The 23175-nt window shown below is 39.5% G+C and overlaps 1 protein-coding gene across 1 annotated transcript in view; it reads left to right on the top strand.

The window, feature by feature from the left end:
• UBE2G1 (ubiquitin conjugating enzyme E2 G1) overlaps nt 1-23175 on the top strand; it is a gene marked incomplete at both ends in the record, with an annotated part of 86394 nt that overhangs the window by 46592 nt on the left and 16627 nt on the right. The window contains one exon of the mRNA XM_084238510.1: nt 19871-19973. Within this exon, the coding sequence (XP_084094636.1) occupies nt 19871-19973 (103 nt within the window). The remainder of the gene's footprint in view (nt 1-19870; nt 19974-23175) is intronic.

The following is a 23175-nucleotide window of genomic DNA, read 5'->3' as shown; positions in this document are numbered from 1 at the left end:
TGGAAAAAGTTGGCATAGTTTTGCTGTATTTTGAGATTAAACCTAGAGTGATGATATTGATGGTAGCATGCTAAAAGTTGAAGGATACTAGAGATATTTTATTTTTAATTTTTTAATATTTTGAAAGATTTGTTTATTTATGCATGTGAGAACTGGGGTACAGGCCAGAGGTATAGGAGGGTGAGAGGATTCACCAGAGACAGAGTGGGGAGCGGAACAGGCAGATCGACTGAAAATACTGCTGAGGGGAGCAGGGGATGAGAGAGGAGAGGTCTGCTGTGCCATGTGGGTAGCTTCCTGGCTGGGGATTGAACTCGTGCTGTGGATAGCTTCATAGGTTATGTCTTAACCCCTTGCGCCACCAGGAGGACTGGTACTAGAGACATTTTAGAAGAAAGAAATGTCATGGAAAGATGATTAGATGGATCTTTACATTGAGTGGAGTAACAGTAAATAAAAGGAATGGTTGACAACAGTAAGTCTTGAACCTGGATGACTGATCCAGAAAATGGGGAAATTGAGAAGGGAAAGAAAGTATAGGATGAAAATCAACTCCGCACCCCTCCTGCCATGAATTTAGCTTTATTTTCTGATTATGAAGATACAATGTTTTTTTTAAAGTGCTCTCCCTCCCATTTTCAGAAAATACTAAAAACATTTCAAAAAAAATTCACAATATCCTCTGAAATATTGGGTTTCCAGAATATACCAAGAAAAGCTTTAGCTTACGCCTCCCTTAATTTCTCTCTATAAAAACTGGGCCTCCCCGGTGGCGCAGCGGTTGAGCGCTGGGTTGCGAAGCTGCCCGCGGCCTCTGCGGCGCCGGTTCGATCCCCGGCTGCTCCCCGGCCACTGGAGGAGGGTCCCACATGGCGCGCAGACCTCTCCTGCCGCCCGCTGCTCCCCTCAGCAGTGTGCTTCGGTCCTTCTGCCTGCTCTGCTCCCCGCTCTGGCTCTGGTGAGTTCTCTCACCCTCCCGCGCTTCTGACTGTACCCAGTGCATGTATAGACAAAAACAAACAAACAAACAAACAAAATGAATAAAAAAAACATGCCTCTATAAAAAAAAAACGTTAGCCTGATGTTTTCCTGAACTTATGAAAGTATAAATGACTTTCATTTCCATAAAAGGTCTCTTTTCATTGAGATGAAAATTTTGCCTTCTAGTATTACTAACTTGATTAATAGTTTTCTGCCATTCACTGGGGAAAGTTTGTACTGTTCTTTAACTTGAAACAATTTAGGAGTTGATTTGCAATGCAAGTTTTCTATTGAATCCTGTTCTTCTATTTTTTGCCTTCATAACTTTGAAGATGCTAAATACCTATTGCTGTTGCCACATGATACTCATGCTGATTATGGCTATAAATTTATTGTACAAAGTACTTTTCTAGTTTTCCATGCTGTGTCGAAGTAATCAACATTTGCCATCATTTTTATTTCTCTTGGCTAGAAACAGTCTGATGTGTAGTGGAGGGGGAATGGTCATAGTCAGGCATTTGTCTTGTGACTTTTTTTTTTATATAAACTTTTTTTTTTAATTATTTTTTTTTTTAAAGAGGCATGTATTTATTTGTTTGTTTTGTTTATACATGCACTGGGTACAGTCAGAAGCGCGGGAGGGTGAGAGAATTCACCAGAGCCAGAGCGGGGAGCAGAGCAGGCAGAAGGACCTAAGCACACTGCTGAGGGGAGCAGTGGGCGGCAGGAGAGGTCTGCGCGCCATGTGGGACCCTCTGGTGGCCGGGGAGCAGCCGGGGATCGAACCGGCGCCGCAGAGGCTGTGGGCAGCTTTGCAACCCAGCGCTCAACCGCTGCGCCACCCGGGAGGCCCTTGTCTTGTGACTCTTGATAAGCCTTATCACTTCCATTTTTTTTTTTTTTTAAATATATATGCCTTTCTAGATCTTTCACTTAGGGACATTTGTATTTTCACAGGACATCCATTTTCTTAGAAGTCATTTTTCCTTAATGTAGAGAAGATGATTACTGCATTGTAGAAGCTGCCTTTTAGTAAAGGTTATATACTGCATGTATGTCATTTCTGACCAGGTAACAATTCTCTCCTTTTACTAATGTGTTTTAAAGAAAAGGCACATACAAATAAATAGTGATTTGAATTATAGAAACATAATCTATTAGTACCACCTTAGGGAAAGGTTCAAGGAGGAGTTGATTCAAGGCGTGCATGATAGGAAGTTTTATCAGAAAGTTAATCAATAGCAATATATCACTGTGATTTCCACACTACCACATCTGTTCTTCTTTTGGAAAGAAGTAATTGGATTGGAACTGGCATGACTTGTTGCTTTATTTTTTCTCGCTGTACCTAAAAGGGGATTAGATCTGGGCTTCCCTGGTGGTACAGTGGGTTGAGGGCAGCACTGTGAAGCTGTCCGGCCTCTGCAGCGCAGGTGTGATTCCTGGCCAGCCAGAGAGATACCCACATGGCGCGACAGACCTTTCCTGTCTCTCCTGCTGCTCCCCTCAGTAGTGTTTTCAGTCGCCTGCCTGTTCTGCTCCCCTCTCTGTCTCTGGTGAATCCTCTAAATTTCCCATGCCTTTGGCCTGTACCCCAGCTATTGTATAAATAAAAAATAAATCTTTTAAAAAGGGGGGAGGGTTGGGCCTACTTAGAGGAAGTTGTGGAAGAACCAGGAACCGAGACTTTTAATATGCATTTGTAAGGTAGAACATATTATATTTGTATTGCCCATTCCAGTTTTCACTTTGTGCATTGCCTTTTTTTGTATTTGTTAATGTGAATTCACTTATGCACGCATATATATATATATATATGTATATACGCATATATATATATGTATAAAAGACTTGGTCATATGTTAGTAATTTTTTTCTGTTAAAATCATAGTTGCGGGCCTCCCCGGTGGCGCAGCGGTTGAGCGCTGGGTTGCGAAGCTGCCCGCAGCCTCTGCGGCGCCTGTTTGATTCCCGGCTGCTCCCCGGCCACTGGAAGAGGGTCGCACATGGCGTGCACCTCTCCTGCCGCCCGCTGCTCCCCTCAGCAGTGTACTTCAGTCCTTCTGCCTGCTCTGCTCCCTGCTCTGGCTCTGGTGAATTCTCTCACCCTCCCGTGCTTCTGACTGTACGCAGTGCATGTATAAACAAAAAACAAACAGACAAACAAATAAATAAATAAAACAAAAACATGCGTCTATAAAAAAATAAAGTCATAGTTGCATTTCTGTGTAGACAACAGCTGTCATTCTGATTCGTGTGACTTTGAGTTTTATGTCCTTAGTCTAACCAAAGAATTTTTAAAAATCTAACCAAATTATCTTGGTTAAGTTTGTTATGGTTAAATGTATGGTGGTATTTAAATTTTTGCACACACACACACACCCTACCCCGTGGGCAATTCTATATATTCACAAAGAGACTAGCCTGTTTTTGTCATCATGATTCATTGATCTGTTTATTCTGGTCTTTATCCAGCTTTGTTCTAATTACTTAATAGTAAAAATTATGATGTTCCTTTTTTTCATTTTTTTAAATAAACTGCAATCCTGATAAGCAAATCTGACGGAGAGTATAGAAACACTGGGCCAATCCCAGTAGAGATTCCTTTATTCTTAGTAAATCTTAAAAAGTTGGAAATTAACAGTAGTTGTATGTACATTTAAAACTCAGGAATAATAAGAGGATATGTATTTGTTCATATTTTCTGGTACTGTTCTAGCTGGTGTAAGAAAACAAGACACAAATTATTGGAAACAAAGAAATCAAATGGTATGTTCCAGTATGATTATTTACTTTAAAAATCCAGCAGAACCATCTGGAAATTAGAAACAAAAATTACGATAGATAGCTGAATATATTTATTTAAAAATTAGCCAGTAATTGGGCCTCCCTGGTGGTGCAAGGGTTAGGACGCAACCTATGAAGCAATCCACAGCCACTGCAGCACGAGTTTGATTCCCGGCCAGCCAGGGAGCTACCCACACGGCGCAGCAGACCTCTCCTGTCTTGGCCACTCCTCCCCTCAGCAGTGTACTTCAGTCAGTTTGCCTATTCTGTTCCCCATTCTGTCTCTGGTGAATCCTCTCCCCACCCCCCACATCTCTGGCCTGTACCCCAGCTGTTGTGAGCTTAAAAAAAAAATTAGCCTGTAAATTAAGCAATTATCCTGTAGTTGAAATAAAACAAAAAGATAAGACCATTTGAAGAAAGCAATCAAGAATATTTCAGTGTGGGTTGAGAGAGGGAGGCATGACAAATCAACAAGCCATGACGTTGATTGACCTTTACAACCTGAAATTTATGTTGCTTGAATTTCTGTTAAGCAAAATAATTTTTTTTTAAATTTTTTTATGCATAAGAACTGGGGTGTAGGTCAGAGGTATGGAGGGTGAGAGGATTCACCAGAGACAGAGTAGGGAGCAGAATAGATGGATCTACTGAAATACATTGATGAGGGGAGCAGTGGGGGAGATGGGAGAGGTATGCTGCACCATATGGGTTAGCTCCCTGGGTGGGGTTGAACTCCCGCTCAGTGGCTGGCGATAGCTTGATAGCCCTGTGTCTTAACCCCCTGAGCTACTAGGGAGCCCCCCTGCCCCAAAATTATTATTTTTTAAATAAAACAAATCAGAAGCATTTAAGAAAAATGGCAGACACAAAGATGCTTAAAAAAAGAAACCCACTTAAAAAAATCAGTTAATATAAAAAAGGGCAAAAATCTTAAATGGGTAATGCTTGTAAGAAATACAGATTGTTGCTGATCAGTGGGAAAAAGATAATACCCTGTATAAGTAAGGCTGTAGTAAAATGGCTGCCTTCTGTGTTTCTGGGAATATAAGCTGAAATAAACTTTGCATGTATGTTATATATGTGACTCTGACTCTCAGTTTCATTTAGAGGAGTTTAGATTTTAGGTTTAGATTTTATAGGAGTTTAGATGTACTTTTAGAAGTGCATAATGGCAGGCCTCCTCTGGTGGTGCAGGTGGTTGAGCTCCGCGCTGTGAAGCTGTCTGCAGCCTCTGCAGCGCCAGTTCCATCCCGGCCAGCCAGCGAGGGTCCCCCATGGCGCAGCAGATATCTCCTGTCTCGCCCGCTGCTCCCCTCAGCAGTGTATTTCATCAGTCTGCCTGTTCTGCTCCCCACTCTGTCTCTGGTGAATCCTCTCACCCTCCTGTGCATCTGGCCTGTACCCTGGTTCTTGTATAAATAAATAAATAAATCTTTAAAAAAAAGAAAGAAATGCATAATGGCAAAGTACAAAGATGTTTGATGATTGACAAAAAGCAGAAGGAACCAAGTGCCTAATGAATAAGTGACCATAAATGATAAAACAGCAGGATCCCATTTTCTGTTTTATGCCTTGGTATACTCAAAATCTGAAAGAGAATATACAACAGTGGTTATTTTTGGAGGATCAAAAGATAGTGACTGCTTGTTTACACTTTATTTTCATGTGTTACTTTAGAGTTAAATGACTTTTTATAATTAAAAAATCAAATTATAAATGAGAGTTAAAAACATCCTATCACATAGTCATAACTGTCAACGTTTGAAGAATATCATTCCGTATATTTTCAGGCATGTATGCAAAAATAATGAGTTATATAAGGTGCATACCATTTATAAGTTTTGAGTTAAACCAAAACAAGAAGATACTGGGGCCTCCCTGGGGGTGCAAGGTGTTAAGACGCAGCACTATGAAGCTATCTGCAGCCACTGCAGCACAAGTTCAATCCCCAACCAGGGAGCTATCCACATGGCGCAGCAGACCTCTCCTGAGTTGCCCGCTGCTCTCCTCAGCAGTGTACTTCGGTCAGTCTGCCTGTTCTGTTCCCCACTCTGTCTCTGGTGACTCCTCACCCCCCACACCTCTGGTCTATACCCCAGTTCTTGTATGCATAAATAAATAAATCTTAAAAAAAAAAACACCTAAGCTACTGTTATAAACATGATTGAACTGCAGGTAGATTTTTTTTTTTAACAAAAAGAGATGGATTACTGAGGGTTCTAAAGTTGAGAGAAGAAAATTATATAACTTCTAAATAATTTTGAGTTTTTGGCAGAGCCCGGTGATAACCAGGGTGACTGAATGAACATATGTATCTCTTTTTCCTTCTCTTCTGTTTTCCTGGCCATTTGGTTTTTTTCCCCCCCTTTTGATTGTTCCTAGCTTTATATTGTCAGAATTTATGAAACATACATTTTTGTAAAAGATTTATTTATTTATGCATACAGGCCAGAGGTCTGGGGGGGTGAAAGGATTCACCAGAGACAGAGTGGGGAATAGAACAGGCAGATCAATGGAAGTACACTGCTGAGGGGAGCAGTGGGCGAGGCAGGAGAGGTCTGCTGCACCAGTGGGTTGCTCCCAGAGGCTGTAAGTAGCTTCATAGGTTGCATCTTAACCCCTTGTGCCACCAGGAAGGCCCAGTGATACATATGTTTTTTAAAGCTTATACCACTCATGATTGTTTGGTTTCAGTTATGTATTTATACGGGAACAGTAAGCACACGGATCCTTTACTGTGGTTTTTCAATTATAGAATTCTTTATTTAATTTTTCTAGCAGTTCTTTCAAGAAGTGCCCCTTTTTAAGACCTTAAGTTCACCAATAGTTGTGAATGCATGGTGAGTCAGTCCTATTCCCACTTCTTTGGGTTTTATAATCTTTGTGTTTTACATTCTTTGTATCACACTTTTCTTCAGAGTTCTGTAGTTATTCATGTCATTATTACCAGTGTTAAAAGTTGTGGAGAAATCTGAGGCTAACCTTTGTTTTTTATCTACCTCGAAACCCTTGATGTTATTTATCTTTATAGCTCAGTATCTCTCATTTGACAGATGCCTTGGTGTTGTTAATTTTTTTTTTTTTAAAGATTTGTTTATACAAGCACTGGGTACAGTCAGAAGCACGGGAGGGTGAGAGAATTCACCAGAGCCAAAGCGGGGAACAGAACAGGCAGACCGACTAAATACACTACTGAGGGGAGCAGCGGGCGCAGCAGGAGGAGTATGTGCGCCATGTGGGACCCTCGCTGGCGGCCGGGGATCGAACCAGTGCTGCAGAGGCTATGGGCAACTTCACAGCCCAGTACTCTACCGCTGCACAACCAGGAGAGGCCCAGTGTTGTTAATTTTGTACCAATTTTTTCATGGTTGTGGAAGTTAGAAATGAGTTAATCTGCATATTCACTTACTACAGGATAGTTTTACATATATTTTATGAATGCCATTCTTATTTTTTCAAGAATGCAAATTTAGCTTATTTAAATTTCCTTTATTATATTTTCTCTGGTCTATATAATATATTTTTTCTGCTAAGGTATAAGTCCTTAAAATTATGATCATGATTTCATTGTAGATTTTACTTTTTCAAAAATTTATTTCTAATGACAGTAGTTACTATCTCCTTTCTTAGGTCTATTGCTTTATAATGTCTTCTGTCAGATATTTAAAAAAGGGACATCTGTAATTTCCTTGAGACTGAACTTTTCAGGGTTTGTGGTTTTTGGTTTTTAGGTGGTTTAAGTGAGCTTAAAGTGAACTGTAATGGAGATTTAAAAGCCTCATTATTCCACTAGGAAAATTTGATCAAGTCTTTTTTCTGGCAGATGATAACAAGGAAAGGGGATGTAAACTTCACTTTGAAGTTGCTAAAACCCTGAAAATAGGTAAATACGAAAGAAAGCACTGCATATTGATACATGAAAGTAGAGTAACTTTTAATTTTATAGTGCAAAAGCAAGTTGATAAGGAGACAGAAAAATTTATACAAAGCAACCTTAATTTGATTTGAACAATACTTATAAAAGTCAGGAGGAAATAAGGTATTAATGATTCTCACCTGCCCTGAGGTGTGCTCATACCCAACCATCTCTGCCAAGAACACTTTTGTGCCTTCTCTGTGGTGGTGTGGGTAAAAAGAAAGTTGTGAACTGTTACTCTCAGGTTTAAGGGGCAATTGACTAGAGGCCAGTTGGGATGGAAATTTAAAAATATGACTTTTTTTTAAAAAAGATTTTATTATTTATTTATTTGTTTGTTTGTTTGTTTGTTTATACAAGGACTGGGTATAGTCAGAAGCGCGGGAGGGTGAGAGAATTCACCAGAGCCAGAGCGGGGAGCAGAGCAGGCAGAAGGACCGAAGTACACTGCTGAGGGGAGCAGCGGGCAGCAGGAGAGGTCTGCGTGCCATGTGGGACCCTCCTCTGGTGGCCGGGGAGCAGCCGGGGATCGAACCGGCGCTGCAGAGGTGCGGGCAGCTTCGCAACCCAGTGCTCAACCGCTGCGCCACCGGGGAGGCCCTAAAAATATGACTTTTTAAATAGAGAAAAAGGTAGTCATAATTGGGGTGACAGGAATTGAATTTATTTGATAAGGTTTACACATAAAAGAAAATTTGACTCTTCACCAGATTTATGGAAGGGCAGGAGTGGTACCAGTTTTGAGAAACGAGTTCTGTTAGGACTGCTCTTCATGTTTTATTTATTTAACTTCATCATGGCTTCATTCTCTCAAATCAGGTTTCTCCTTGAGATTTGAACTGGGCCTGTGGGCCACCCTCAGGCTTTTATAGCACAGTTTACCCAGATTGGTACTCTCCTTTAGTTCTAATTCAGAATAGCCTCTGGAAGATCTTTCTTTGGGTTTGAGTCAGGAATTCATTCATTCACTGTTATGGTCCAAGGATATGGAGACCTTGTTTGGCAGTTCCTACTAAAACAAGTAGTTGGGTTTGATAGTTTGGTAGTGGGTAGCATTTTCCAAAAGAAGTATGTGAGGTGCAGCTTGTTCTTAAGATTTATCTTAAAGAACACTGATTGCATCCTTTTGCGTCCTATAGTCCAATCCAAATTTAAGGGAAGAAATTGCACAAGTAGTATTTTCATAGTCTAAAATGGACAGTCTTTTACATATACAGTATTTTTAATCTGCCTTATACTACTAACATGAATGTTACCATATTTTATGGATAAGGAACACCCCCATTCCCCACCTCCTCACCCCCAACTTTATAAGATGATAAGGGTAGGGAGTCATTTTTACCAGGTTTGGTTGTGTGTTCAAAACTCTGACCCAAAATTTCCTAAATTGGAGTGAGATTCAGAAATCCTCCAAGATTTTGTCTTTATCAAATTTATTTCTAAAATAAATTTGATCAAAGTAGATTGAAGTTCTTATAAAATTACAGGCTAATGTCAGGACATAACAATTTCTGTATTGTGAAGAATTCCTCTTGTAGCAAATCTTGGCAGAGATGTATGTTAATGATACTGCTTTTAATTTAATTATAAGCATCAACATATTTAGCACTTAATGTTAAGAACCCTCCGATAACTAAAGAGGGCATAAGCCAGGTGAAAAATAGAAGAATTTCTGTGTTTTAGATTGTGGTCTGGTATTTGACCAAACAAAATCTTTCAGTAGCATATTGGCAAAATCTTCATAAGACAGGTCATATTCCCTATGTTTTTGAAACATGGTAGAACAAATTCATCTAGGTTGAGCAGGTTTTGAATTAGGAAATCAGCTAGCCTAAGCCCTAACCTTAGCCCATGGCATGATGTAAAGAAAATTACTTTTAAGCAAAATTTTAAGTATTTCCCTAAAGATGATTAAATTGATGCATGTTAAAATCTATAGAGGGAGGGCCTCCCCAGTGGCGCAGTGGTTGATCGCTGGGTTCCGAAGCTGCCCACAGCCTCTGCAGCGCCAGTTCGATCCCCGGCTGCTCCCCGGCCACCAGAGGAGGGTCCCGCATGGCACACAGACCTCTCCTGCCACCCGCTGTTCCCCTCAGCAGTGTACTTTGGTCCTTCTGCCTGCTCTGCTCCCCGCTCTGGCTCTGGTGAATTCTCTCACCCTCCCACGCTTCTGACTGTACCCAGTGTTTGTATGAATAATTAAATAAATAAATCCTTAAAAAAATCTATAGAGGGAATAGAAATCTTTACAGTTTCTGCTGATTTATATATTACTTTTTCAATATTGATTATTTAATGGAAGCTTGGAGGAAAACAGTGTTTTCTCAGTTAATTTTCGTGACTGATTTGTGACAGTTTATGTTTTAAAATGATATGGCAATTTATTCCTCTGATAATGTCAAAATTATTTTCAATACTTAGGTGATAATTAGGTAGTATCTGGATAAAAGGTTCTATCTGTGATTTCAGAAGTTCAAATGAGACCAATGTAAATATAGTCACTTTACAGAAATGCACTTTACCAGCCAGCTGTGTTTTACATAAATAAACTTGACAGGAATGTACATTTCCCAGAGCAGGAGACCACAACCATCCAGACACAAAGGAAAACCCAGGGCTAGGCTATACATTTCAGCTTATATTTGCCTTTGTAGCCGTTAGACTGTCAATATTTGGTCTTTGCAAAGTATGTTTACATTTAAAGTAGCTTATTTCCTTAGTAATCAACTATAAAATGACATAATAGGACCTTTGAATTTTGCTATTCTGAGTACTTGTATTTTTTGCCGAGACTCATTGAAAATTTCTTTTCACTCCAGTTTAGGACACATTGACAATCTTGTGAAACATTTTAGGCTACATTAAACTGCCTTTTTAGCATTTTTTAAACTTTTATTGAGAAAATTTTTTAACACTTAATACCAGTATAGACTGTTTGGTATAATGAACCTCCATGGGCTTAACCTCAACAGTTGTTATATCATGATCAATTTTGTTTTGTGTGTGTGTGTGTGTGTGCATACACCCACATGTGAGTGCACACACACACCCTGCTTCTTTATGATCTTACAGCATACCCCAAACATTTTCATCATTTCTCTGTAAATTTTCAGCATGTGTCACTACAAAGTGGGAGTAAAAAAACCAACATTTATTATAACATTTCAAAAAAATAGCAGTCATTTCTTAATGTAGTATCTTGTCAGCTTTCAAACTTTTATTTCCCATAAGCTTTCAAAAATTTGAATTCAGTCCTCTCCTTTCAATATCATACCGTATCAGAGTCCAGGCCCTGCCCTTGAGGCTTTCCCACAGTCTAGATTTTGCTTATTTTTTTCCATGGATGTCCTTAAACATAATTCTCTATTTTTGGTAAATTGGAAATTGTATGTAGGGGTTTGAACAGGTTTAGCTTTGTGAGTAAGATGAGAGCACTTCATAAGTAGTAGTTTATCTGTCAGGAAACACATAATGTTTGGTTGTCTTCCTTTTTAAAATGCCTAGACTAAAAAGATTGAATGGCAATGTTTCAGTTATTTTTAACTTTCTAACTGACCCATTTCTATGTAGAAAAACTCATTTGATCAAATAGTAATTAATATGATACTTGACAATGTAACATATGAAAAAAGAAATACTGATTCTTAGCTTTTTTAATTGGCTTTCAAAATTATAAAATGGTTTATTAACATTATGTAATGGTGATCAAATTGTTTTGTATGTGACTAGTACAAATTCATGAATTGAAACTTATTTATGTGTCAGTCCTTGGTAGCTATTTGATTGTCAATTTGTTCCCTGACAGTCAGTGAGAACCTCTACAAATTGAGTGAATCCTTTTAAAAAGCCATTGTATTGCTTGATTAGCTTCCTTTTTATTTAGTATATAATGGCATAAACCTAGAACATTTCTTGTCCCAGATCTAGAATCAGTGAATTCTTTTAAGGAGCCCTTAAATGGTAAATCAATAGGCATTAGGGATGCTAATCGCTACTTAGCTGGGTATTTTTTCTAGAATTTTTCAGTAGACAAAGCTCAGAAATTTCAAAGCTGCATTATGATTTTATACTAATACTTCTGATTCATATCCAGTACTCGTACTTTCTTAATTATATTTTAAAGTGAGATACTTTTTTTAAAACAATTTTTTAAAAAAGATTTATTTATACCAGAGCTGGGGTACAGGCCAGAGGCCTGGGAGGGTGAGAGAATTCACCAGAGACAGAGCAGGGAGCAGAACAGGCAGAAGGACAGAAGACACTGCTGAGGGGAGCAGCGGGGGAGGCAGGAGAGGTTGGTCTCTCCTCGGCCGGCTGGGAATCGAACCTGCACTGAAGTGGCTGCGGACAGCTTCACAGTGCTGCGCTCAACCCACTGCACCACCAGGGAGGCCCGAGACACTTTTTTTTTTTTTTTAAGATTTATTTATTCATGCATACAAGAACCGGGGTACAGGCCAGATGGGGAGGGTGAGAGGAGTCACCAGAAAGAGCAGGGAACAGAACAGGCAGACTGACTGAAATACACTTGTTGAGGGGAGCAGCGGGCAAGACAGGAGAGGTCTGCCGCGCCATGTGAGTATCTCCTTGGCTGGCCGGGATCAAACCCGCACTGTAGAGACTGCGGACAGCTTCACAGACAGCTTCACAGTGCTGCATTCAAATGCCCGTGCCACTAGGGAGGCCCCTAAAGTAAGACACTTATTGTATGACTAATTATTGAACTCCTTAAGATGAACTGGTTGCTGCAACAGCTGCCCTCTTGGGCTTAGTTATAGATCCTTACACAGAATCCAAGCCTGAAACTGTGGTATACAATTTTCAGGTGCATCATTCAACCGGTGCTGGTGGTATTTCATCTTTTAGCGCTGACACTCCAGTTATAATTTGGTAGGCTGTGCTTCGCAGGGTAGCCATGTTTGCTGCAGGTTGACTTCTCAAGATGGTAGCTTTAGATCCACAGCAGAGGCACAATGTGTGCATCTTATTGCCACGCATTCCAAATAATGATTGATGTGCCCTTCCTCATCATGTTTCTGTGGCCAAGACCAAAGATGGTGAAAATTTTTGCTTTACCATGCTCTCCCTGTCTTTTTGTCTTATTTTTTTGGTGTAGAAGATCTGGGGTGTAGGCCAAAGGTGCAGGGGAAAAGGGTGTGTGAGAGGATTTACCAGAGAGAGTGGGGAGCAGAAGAGATAGATCTACTGAAATACTCTAAGGGAAGCAATGGGTGAGACAGGAGAGGTCTGCGCTGCCATATGTGGGTTAGCTCCCTGGCTGAAGATACAACTCATGCTGCAGCAGTGATGGAATGATAGCACTGAGACTTAATCCATATGCCACCAGGGAGGCCCTAAGTCTTACTCTTTTTCTTTTCTTTTTTTTTAAGATTTATTGTATTTATACAAGCACTGGGTACAGTCAGAAGCGCGAGAGGGTGAGAGAATTCACCAGAGTGGAGAGCAGAACAGGCAGACTGACGAAATACACTGCTCGAGGAGAGCAACCGGTGCGGCAGGAGAGGTCTGCATGCCATGCGGGACCCTCGCTTAGCGGCCGGGGATCGAACCGGCGCTGCAGAGGCTGCGGGCAGCTTTGCAATACAGCGCTCAACCGCTGCATCAGCAACACAGCGCTCAACCACTGCGCCACCGGGGAGGCCCAAGTCTTATTACTTTTTTTTGTTTGTTTGTTTGCTTTTATTTTTTATGTATTTATTTATTTATTTATTTTGTGGGACCCTGGCCTGCGGCCGGAACGAACCAGCACTGCAGAGGCTGCGGGCAGCCTCGCAGCCCAGCGCTCAACCCAGTGTGCCACCAGGGGAGGCCCTGTTGTTTTTTTTTTAAGATTTATTTGTTTACTTATGCAAGCACTGGATACAGTCAGAAGTACAGGAGGGTGAGAGAATTCACCAGAGCTGGGAACAGAACAGGCAGACTGACGAAATACGCTGTTGAGGGGAGCAGCGGGCGTGGCAGGAGAGGTCTGTCACACCATGTGGGACCCTTCCCGGCCACCGGGAATCAAACCCGTGCTGCAGAGGCTGTGGGCAACTTCGCAGTCCAGTGCTCAACCGCTCTGCCACCAGGGGAGGCCTCCAATTCTTATTCTTGATGAATGATTCATCATAGCAAATCTTCTCATGAGTTTTTTCCTATTACTTACCTATTTCATTTTCAAGGTCATTTTCTTGTCCTTGCTTTCCTTTTAATTCATGGGTTATATAATTCTCTGGCCCGCAGCTATTGCCAGATTTATAGTATCGTGCATGCATTACTCTCATTTAACAATCATGTGCCACCCCTGGGTCTACTGAGTTTTAAAAAAAAATCGAATAAAACATGCAAAAAAGTGCATATTATATGCAGCATGCTATTATCAGCACCCCAGAAGTCCTTTTCATTGCTCCTTAGAGATCAGATGCTACTCTCATTTCCTACTACTAAAGAAAAAGAAAAAAACTCCAAAAACAATTATTCTGATTTTTTTTTTTTTGGTACTATCGACTTGCTTTCGGACTTTAAAATTTTGTGTTTTGCACTCATGATTTTGTGGGAGAGCATCTCTCAAATATTTTCCAACTCTTAATTGTGTCTAGTAGTATTCAGAAAAGATGCATCATCATCTTTGTCCTATTCAAAACTTTAATACTTTAGGAATATAGTACAAACCCAAGCATGGTCACTTTTTGGTTTAAATATTTGTCAAGTGTGGTAGATTTTTTTTAAAAGATTTATTTATTTATGCATACAAGAGCTGGGGTGCAGGGGGTGAGAGAGAGTGGGGAACAAAACAAGCAGACTGACTGAAATACACTGCTGAGGGGAGCAGCGAGCGAAACAAGAGACAGGAGAGGTCTGCTGTGCCATGTGGGTTGCTCCCGGACTTGCTGGGCCTGCAGATTGCTTCATATGCAGTGCTTAACCCCTTGTGCCACCAGGGAGGCCCTGCCCTTTTTTTCTTTTAACTGAACCCAGTGTACTGAATTTAGATGCCCTTCCCCCCTTTTTTTTTTGGTGGGACCCTCGCCAGTGGCCGGAGATTGAACCAGTATCACAGAGGCTGTGGGCAGTCTCGCAACCCAGCGCTCAACCGCTGCACCACCAGGGGAGGCCCTTAGATGCCCTTTTTCCTGAGCATTGTGTGTTTCTCATTATTGGCTTCTTTCTCTTTGAAATGTGTCTCCCTTGGCTCCTTGATAAAATTTTTTCCTGGTTTCTTATACTTTGACTTGCTCTTTCAGTCACTTTTGCAGCCTCTTTTTTATTTCCCCCAATATTGGTATTTTTAAAAATTTATTCAGTTAGATCCTCTATGGTTTATACTTATGTTCATTGATTGATGACTTGAGTTATCAATAGTATTCTGATAATCCCCAAATCTATTTTTTGCTCCTTTCTTTTTGAAACCATGTGTTTATGCCACATAACTAAAACTAAACCTATCATCATTTCTTCCCTTATCCCTCAAAACACCACACTTGCCTACATTATCATACAAGAGAATGAACAGATTACTATCCAGTTCCTCCTCACAGAAATGTGTATGGTTTTTTAAAATTGAGGTGAAATTCAAGTAACTTACAATTATCTGTTTCTATTTCCAGTGTTATTTTAGTGTATCCACAAGATTGTGCTGCCACCATCTCTTTTTTAGTTTTAAAACGATGTTATCACCTTGTAAAAACCTCCTTACCCATCCCTCTTCCCCTATCTTGGTAATCTCCATTCTGCTTTGCATCTCTGTGGATTTGCCTATTCTGAATATAACATATGCAAGAGTCATATAATAGGTGACCCTTTGTGTCTGGTTTCTTTCACTTAACCTGATGTTTTTTAGGTCCATCAAATTGTAGCATTTATAACTACTTCATTCCTTTTTATGATTGATTAGTATTCCGTTGTGTGGCTGAATAATATTTTTGTCTGTATGTACACACAATTTGTTGACTCATTCATTGATGGGCAGTTAGGTTTTTTCCACCTTTTGACAATTATAAATTATGACTATTAAATTATGGTGCTATATGAACAGCTTTCTATGTGATAGATGTTTTCAATTTTTTTTTTAAAGATTTATTTTTATTTATTTATACAAGCACTGGGTACAGTCAGAAACGTGGGGAGGGGGTTTGAGAGAATTCACCAGAGCCAGAGCGGGGAGCAGAACAGGCAGAAGGACCGAAGTACACTGCTGAGGGGAGCAGCGGGCAGACAGGAGAGGTCTTTTCGCCATATGGGACCCTCACCGGCGGCTGGGGATCGAACTGGCGCTGCAGAGGCTGCGGGCAGCTTGGCAACCCAGCGCTCAACCGCTGCGCCACCGCCACCGGGAAGGCCCAGATGTTTTCATTTTTATACATACAGCTTGGAGTGGAATTGCTGGGTTATATGTTAACTTTGTATAAATTTTGTGCAATTGTGTGTCATTATTTGACTTACTATTTTAGTTCACACACGACCAAGCTTGATTGATTAATTCTGTCACCTGATTATTCCTGTTTCCTATCATCATTCCTATTACTATATACCATATAAATACATAAAATTTCCAAGATTAGTTTAATAGCTTCTTTTTTGGTTTCTTTGTTATCACCATGATATTATTCTATGCCATCTTTCATATGCTGCAAGGTTGGTTTTTAAAATATAAATCTCATGAGGTTAACTCATCATTTTAAAAACAAAAATCAACACAGACTCTTCAAAGATCCACCTTTGCCCTCTGGATAAAGGCCAAACCTCAGTGGTTTACAAGAGACTCTTTGTTCTCAAGCTTCTGACTAAACCTTGAGCCTCTGCTACCTAAATGCTTTGTCTTATTTCAGATATCTTTACTCTTTTTAGAATCATTTCTTGTCTCTTTGTGATTACAAGGTGTCTTTCATTGGTGCCCCTCCAAATTCCTGTACTTATGTAGGAATCAGGATCTCATAGCCAAGGTCATGTAGTATATAGACAAAAAGTATCATTAATTGGAATTTAGTGTAAGTCTAAAGAAATAGGAATTATTTAGGGAGGGCCTCATAGAAGAAGATTGTAGTTGGACTGAACCTTGAAGTGGGTATTCATGAAAGTATGGTGATGATCTGCCATGATAGCTTTGTTAAGCCTGTTAAGTACCCATGGATGTAGACCTATGAGGATTCATGCTGTGGACAAAATTCATAATAAAAGTGAGAATTTGGACATCCGTTGACATAGCTTTTATGTAACTTACATGAAACAAGTGTTGGACATAATCGTTCCTATAGAAGAAAAGTATGGAAAATGTGCAAAAGATTTTAAGGATTTACGGTGTATTGACAAAAGCGAGAAGCCAATGCTATGCTTTATGGGATATGTAAGGAAATTTTCAAGCATAATTTTAATTGTATATGTGAATTTCAGAATTCACCCACTAACATTTATACTACTCTGGGACTTCTGATAAAACTAGGTGATGTCTAGATAAATTATAGAATCTGCCACAAGACTCTTGTCTAATGTTGGAGAACGTGGTCTGAATAACATGATGATGCTCATACAAAAAAGGTTGGAATTAAATAATACATTGTAGAAAAGAAATGACTCTATAGCAGTCTGTCTGTGTTCTACCGTATCCCTCAATTGGCAAGTAAAGTGGAACTTTTTAAGTATGTCTGCAGTGTAATGTTGGCAGTCAGTAAACATTTGCATGTATAAACAAAGTAGCAGTATTAAAATGCAATTACTATCTAAATGTCTTTTCATTTTTAGTATTTTTAATGTCTTAAAATAGCTATTTAAAAATAAATACGAGTCCTCCCTGGTGGCGCTGTCTGCAGCCTGGGCAGTGTTGGTTCAATCCTGGCTGGCTGCTGAGAATCCCACATGGCGCAGCAGACCTTTCCTGTCTCTCCCGTGCTCCCCTCAGCAGTGTATTTCGTCAGTCTGCCTGTTCTGTTCCCCACTCTGTCTCTGGTGAGTCCTCTCACCCTCCCTTGCCTCTGGCCTGTACCCCAGCTCTTGTATTTTAAAAAAAATAAATCTTTAAAAAATAAATAAAAATAAATATGGTAGTGTTTCATGTTTTGAAATATACTTCTATTAAAAACTATGGAAGTCTGGGCCTCCCCGGTGGCGCTGCGGTTGACCGCTGGGTTGCGAAGCTGCCCGCAGCCTCTGCAGCGCCAGTTCGATCCCCGCCTGCTCCCCGGCCACCGGAGGAAGGTCCCACATGGCACGCAGACCTCTCCTGCTGCCTGCTGTTCCGCTTAGCAGTGTACTTCGGTCCTTCTGCCTGCTCTGCTCCCCGCTCTGGCTCTGGTGAATTCTCTCACCCTCCTGCACTTCTGACTGTACCCAGTGCTTGTATAAATAAATAAGTAAATAAATCTTAAAAAAAAAAAAAAGGAAAAAAAGTAGTTTTTCCCTCTTTAAAAAAAAAACTATGGAAGTCTACTTTGCCTTTTAGGCAAAAACATTAGAGTTACAAAATCACTTCTCAAATTTCAAGAAAATAATCCATTTATATATAAATATAAACTTTCACTTTTGGCTTCCTATTTAACTGGAATGTTGGGGTGTTAAGTCCTAGTTATTGAAATAATACCGTCCTAGTTATTGAAATAATACCGTCCTAGGGCCTCCCCTGGTGGCGCAGTGGTTGATCGCTGGGTTGCGAAGCTGCCCGCAGCCTCTGCAGCGCCAGTTTGGTCCCCGGCTGCTGGGCGAGGGTCCCAAATGGTGCGCAGACCTCTCCTGCCGCCTGCTGCTCCCCTCAGCAGTGTACTTTGTCAGTCTGCTCCCTGCTCTGGCTCTGGCGAATTCTCTCACCCCCTCCCCCACGCGCTTTTGACTGAACCCAGTGCTTGTATGAATAAATAAATCTTAAAAAAAAAAAATACCGTCCTAGTTGTTGAAATAATAACTATCTCTAATTCCTCAAGAAATTAATATCTGAACATTTTTTCAGTCTTTTATAGCACTCTGAGTTGTGTAACACTTACTTTTTGTCATTATACTGAGCTCCTTGAGGAAAATGGAATTGTGAGAATTACAAACTTGCTCAGGCTTCCAGCAAAGCCCTCTTAAAACTGCTCTCCTCTGGTGTGTGCTTATTTTGTGTCAATCATCGCTTAGCTCCCTGCCTGTCAAATATACTTAGATATATCTGTATCCGTGCATGTGTGTGCATAGGCAAATACATATTTATGTTTATTATCATAATTATGGTGATAGCTTTACAGGCATACGCATTTATCAATACATACCAAATTGTATAAATGTCAGTTATACCTCATTAAAACTGTTTTAAAAATCCTTATATTATCTTCTGTCATCAATAGAAACTTTATTATTAAACCCTGAGTATTAGGGTGCTCTACATCCTCCTCACTTTCCTCTTACATGTCCCCTCTTGCTGTGTTCCCCTACCTCACTAGTCCTGTGTTTTTTTTCTTGTCACTAGCCGCCATCATTCTCCAAACATGCCAGAACATTCTTTAGGAAAAAAAAAAAAAATCTAATGATGCCACTGCTATTCCTCTAGGTTGCAACTGTTACTCTTAAGCTCCTCCTGTGTGCTGGAAGCTGTGGCTGGCATAAGGGTCAACAATGCAAGCCAGACACAGATGGGGCCTCTTGTTCTCTCCTCTTTGTTCTCAGTGTTCTGATGGGCCCCACATGAATACCAACTATAGATGTGTATCCCCAGAACTACAGAGGAATTGTCAAATAGATAATTCAGATAATGGTGTAAATGAAGGCCAGCAAATTCCAGTGCAATGGTATAGGGCATTCTGTTAGTGTTTCTGCAAATAGACCACAGGAGAAGAATATTTGAAGCACTGGTTTTATTTCCCTCTGAATCAGAATCTCTGGGGAAGTATGAGGGCCTGGGTAGCTATATTTTGACAATCCTTCTATGTAACTATACCTGTATACCATGGTATGTCTACCTGGAAAGTTAAGAACCTAGCTGGAAATCAGATCTAAAGAAAGAAGGCAGTAGAAGTTGATCTTCTGGATAAGTCTGCTTAACACATTACTTTTACTGTGCTGTAGATTTTTTTTTTGTATCCATTTTGCTAATGGATCCAGGTGTATTCATTTAATAAACCATTAAATCTATAACATGTATTTTCAAGTACTGTAATTTATCTCTTGGGTGAAAATTATGTACTTAAATGTTTTGATCAAATTTTTCTTTTTCCACAGAACTCAACAAAAATCCAGTGGAAGGCTTTTCAGCAGGTTTAATAGATGACAATGATCTCTACCGATGGGAAGTCCTTATTATAGGTCCTCCAGATACACTTTAGTAAGTATAATGAGATTGATATCAGGGTGGGGTTCTTTTAATTAGTTGAAATGTAAACTCTTGAAAAACTGAAGTAAAATTCTTTTTTTAAAGAACAGGTGAAATGGCTGTGTTTGGTATCATTTGTACTGAATGTTCCTCTCTTGGGTTTTTGCATGAAAGTAATGTCTAAAACTTACTATTTACTTTCTTTTTTTTAAGTGAACATAACTTTGGGATTATTCGGTCTTTTTTTTTTTTTTTTTTTAAGATTTTACTTATGCACACAACAAAATGCACTCTGGCCTGGGGTACAGGCCAGAGTAGCGGGGGGTGAGAGAATTCACTAGAGACAGAGTGAGGAACAGAACAGGCAGATTGACTGAAATACACTGCTGAGAGGAGCAGTGGGAAGCCAGGAGAGGTCTGCTGCGCCACGTGGGTAGCTCTCTGGCCGGCTGGGCATCGAACTCATGCTGCAGAAGCTGCAGATAGCTTTATAGTGTTGTGCTTAACCCCTTGCGCCACCAGGGAGACCCCTAAAACTTACTATTTTCTTTTAAATATGTACTAGTTTCAGAAATTAAGTTATTCTCCCTAACTAGAATAATTTTTGTTACAGAAAATCTATCATTAAGTTGAAGTAATATGTAGATATATTTTCCTAATATCCCCAATTAGATAGGGAATAGAAGAAAAGTCTCTTTTGAAATGTTTCTCTCTTCTCCTTTCTTTTGTTTTTATACTTTGCTTTGAACCCCAGAGTGAATGTAAGAGCTTTAAAGACACATGGCTTTACTGTTTTTAATACTCTATTAGTTTAATTAATGGTATTAGATTTGGAAATTTACATGTAGAATACACTATATATATCATTGTCTTAAAAAGGTTGGAAAGAACTTTATAATCATCAGTTTTAGTGGTTCATTATTTGGATCCCCAGAGAGTACTGGTCAGAATCAAGGTGTTCTGAGTCTAAAATGAATTAAAGATTACCTTTTCCCAATTTCTAAAAATGATTGTTAGGATATAAAATAATCTATTTACTAACTTCTAGTTTAAGTAATGTTATAAAGATGATAGCAGCATGTATGTCAAAGAGCAGTATAAAAAAAGATGGAATATCTTAAGCATTTTATCTAATACATTTCTAGATTAAGAATCTTGTTTTCTGCTCTGAGTGTTTGCAGACTAACTTAAATTTACTAATATTTGATGCTCTATAAGATGGGACATGGATTCCTAATGTCACTGACTGGCATGATTTCCATACTTTTTATAGAAGTTGAGGTGTTGGGGGTAGGCGGGGGATGCAGAGCCCTTCTCAAAGCTGTGTAAGTTTCAGCATGAACAGATCTAGATCTTAATTCTCAGGGATTATACTTTTTCACTCAACTGTGGTCCTTCCTCGATGGTACCTAAGCAGCAAATATTCAGGTACATCAAACATTTTTTGGTGTGATAGTCAAGTAGTTTTGTTATAACAATAAAATAGCTGATGGAAAAGAAAAGTCAGAGGTGTTTCCATATCAGAGCATACTGGTTCATGCCTTATATAGTTGAGCTATATAAGTTCATGCCTTATATAGTTGAGCTATAATTGTTAAAAACTAAAATAATTCAATTTAATTATTCCACAGTGTTAGTTTGGTTCACAATTGTAGCCATTGGAAACCATCTTAAAGGCATTCCCCCACAATTTTAATACAGTTTGAAAGCAAATTTCTTAACCAAATTTTGCATGCAGTACCATATATATAAACCTAGTCTGGGGATGCTTGATGAAGTTCAGGTCAATTCTACGATTTTCGGTCATAACACACATTTCATGAATTGTGTAGTCAGGGGTGACACAACAACATGCCAGTGACAGAATCTTGTTACTTTTACAGTATTTATGAGACAAGAGAAGAAATTCTTCTGATGTCTGTGTAGAGAATTGGTTCAGAATCTAGGATTTAGCTATAGAATTGTTATACCTTTCCATGTGTTGGTGACAAGTATCTCTAAATATTGCTAGCTGATATATCTATCTGTCTGTCTGTCTATCTGTCTGTCTGATCTATCTATCTTATCTATTTGTCTGTATGTATGTTTTCAATACACAGTTAAAAAGTGCAGATTGTAGGTCTGAGATGTGGGTATGCAGAAGTATATGTGGCAGAACTCTGAGTGTGGATTGAAACAACTGGCAGCCACCTCTACACTGTACCTTCCTAGTGTGAGCTCTGGTGGCAACTGGGCTATAGTTTCACCTCAGTGCCACATATACTTTAATTTTTTTGTGAATAATGAAGTCTTAATGCAGTTGATAGACGTTATATTGATTATCCTAAATTACTTGTTTATGATTTCATTTTATAGTGATGTCTTCTGAAATTCACATTAGAAGTTACTAAATTCTGTTTAAAACCCAAAAAAGTAGGTTTAAGGTTTATCTTTTTTTTTTAATCTGAGACCATCACTTTTGGCAATTTCCTGTGTAGAATTGTTGTAAAAACAAAACATGTCATCTTGGAATGGACATTTACCCTGTTCATTCATTAAGTTCTAAGATGTTTTTGAGCACTCCTATGTTAAATGCATGCTGGGGACATGATCTTGAATTAATTGATAGTCACTGCACCAAAAGAAGTTACACTTTACTTAGCAAAACATGATTGTATAGCCACTTAATACATTTTGATGATGGCCATGACATAGGTAGGCATGGGGTATTATGAGTACTCACTGGGGACGTGGTGGGTGTTGAACATATTTGAGAGTTTTCTCAAAGAAAGGGATATCTAAAGTGGAGTTAGAAACTATTCATCAGTAGACTTTTTGCTTCAATCAACAGAAATCTGGCTTAGAAAATGAGGAAATTTGATAATTTGAGTCTGGTAGGAAAGTATTTATGGAAGTTTGGAGCATTTCAGAATATTTCTCAAAGGAAGGAAGAAAGGTAGATCCTTCTTATGTTTTATATGCTTCTTATGAAATGTAGAAACACCCCCCCCCCACACACACACCTTTTTTTCCCCTTCTGTAAAATTCACTAGCAGACTCTGCTTTTACCTCATTTGTCAAAATTCAATCACTTGCTCATTCCTTACCCAGTAGCTGGCATTATGAATGAGATTGCACAGTTGGTTTAGATTACTATTTGGGGATAGAAGGGATTTTGCCAACAGTGCAGGTAAGAATTAACTAGATAGGGCCTCCCTGGTGGCCCAGTGGATTG

Source organism: Talpa europaea (genome assembly GCF_964194135.1).
Source record: "Talpa europaea genome assembly, chromosome: 7".
NCBI classification, from domain to species: Eukaryota; Metazoa; Chordata; class Mammalia; order Eulipotyphla; family Talpidae; genus Talpa; species Talpa europaea.
This window is presented reverse-complemented; position numbering and strand designations above follow the sequence as displayed.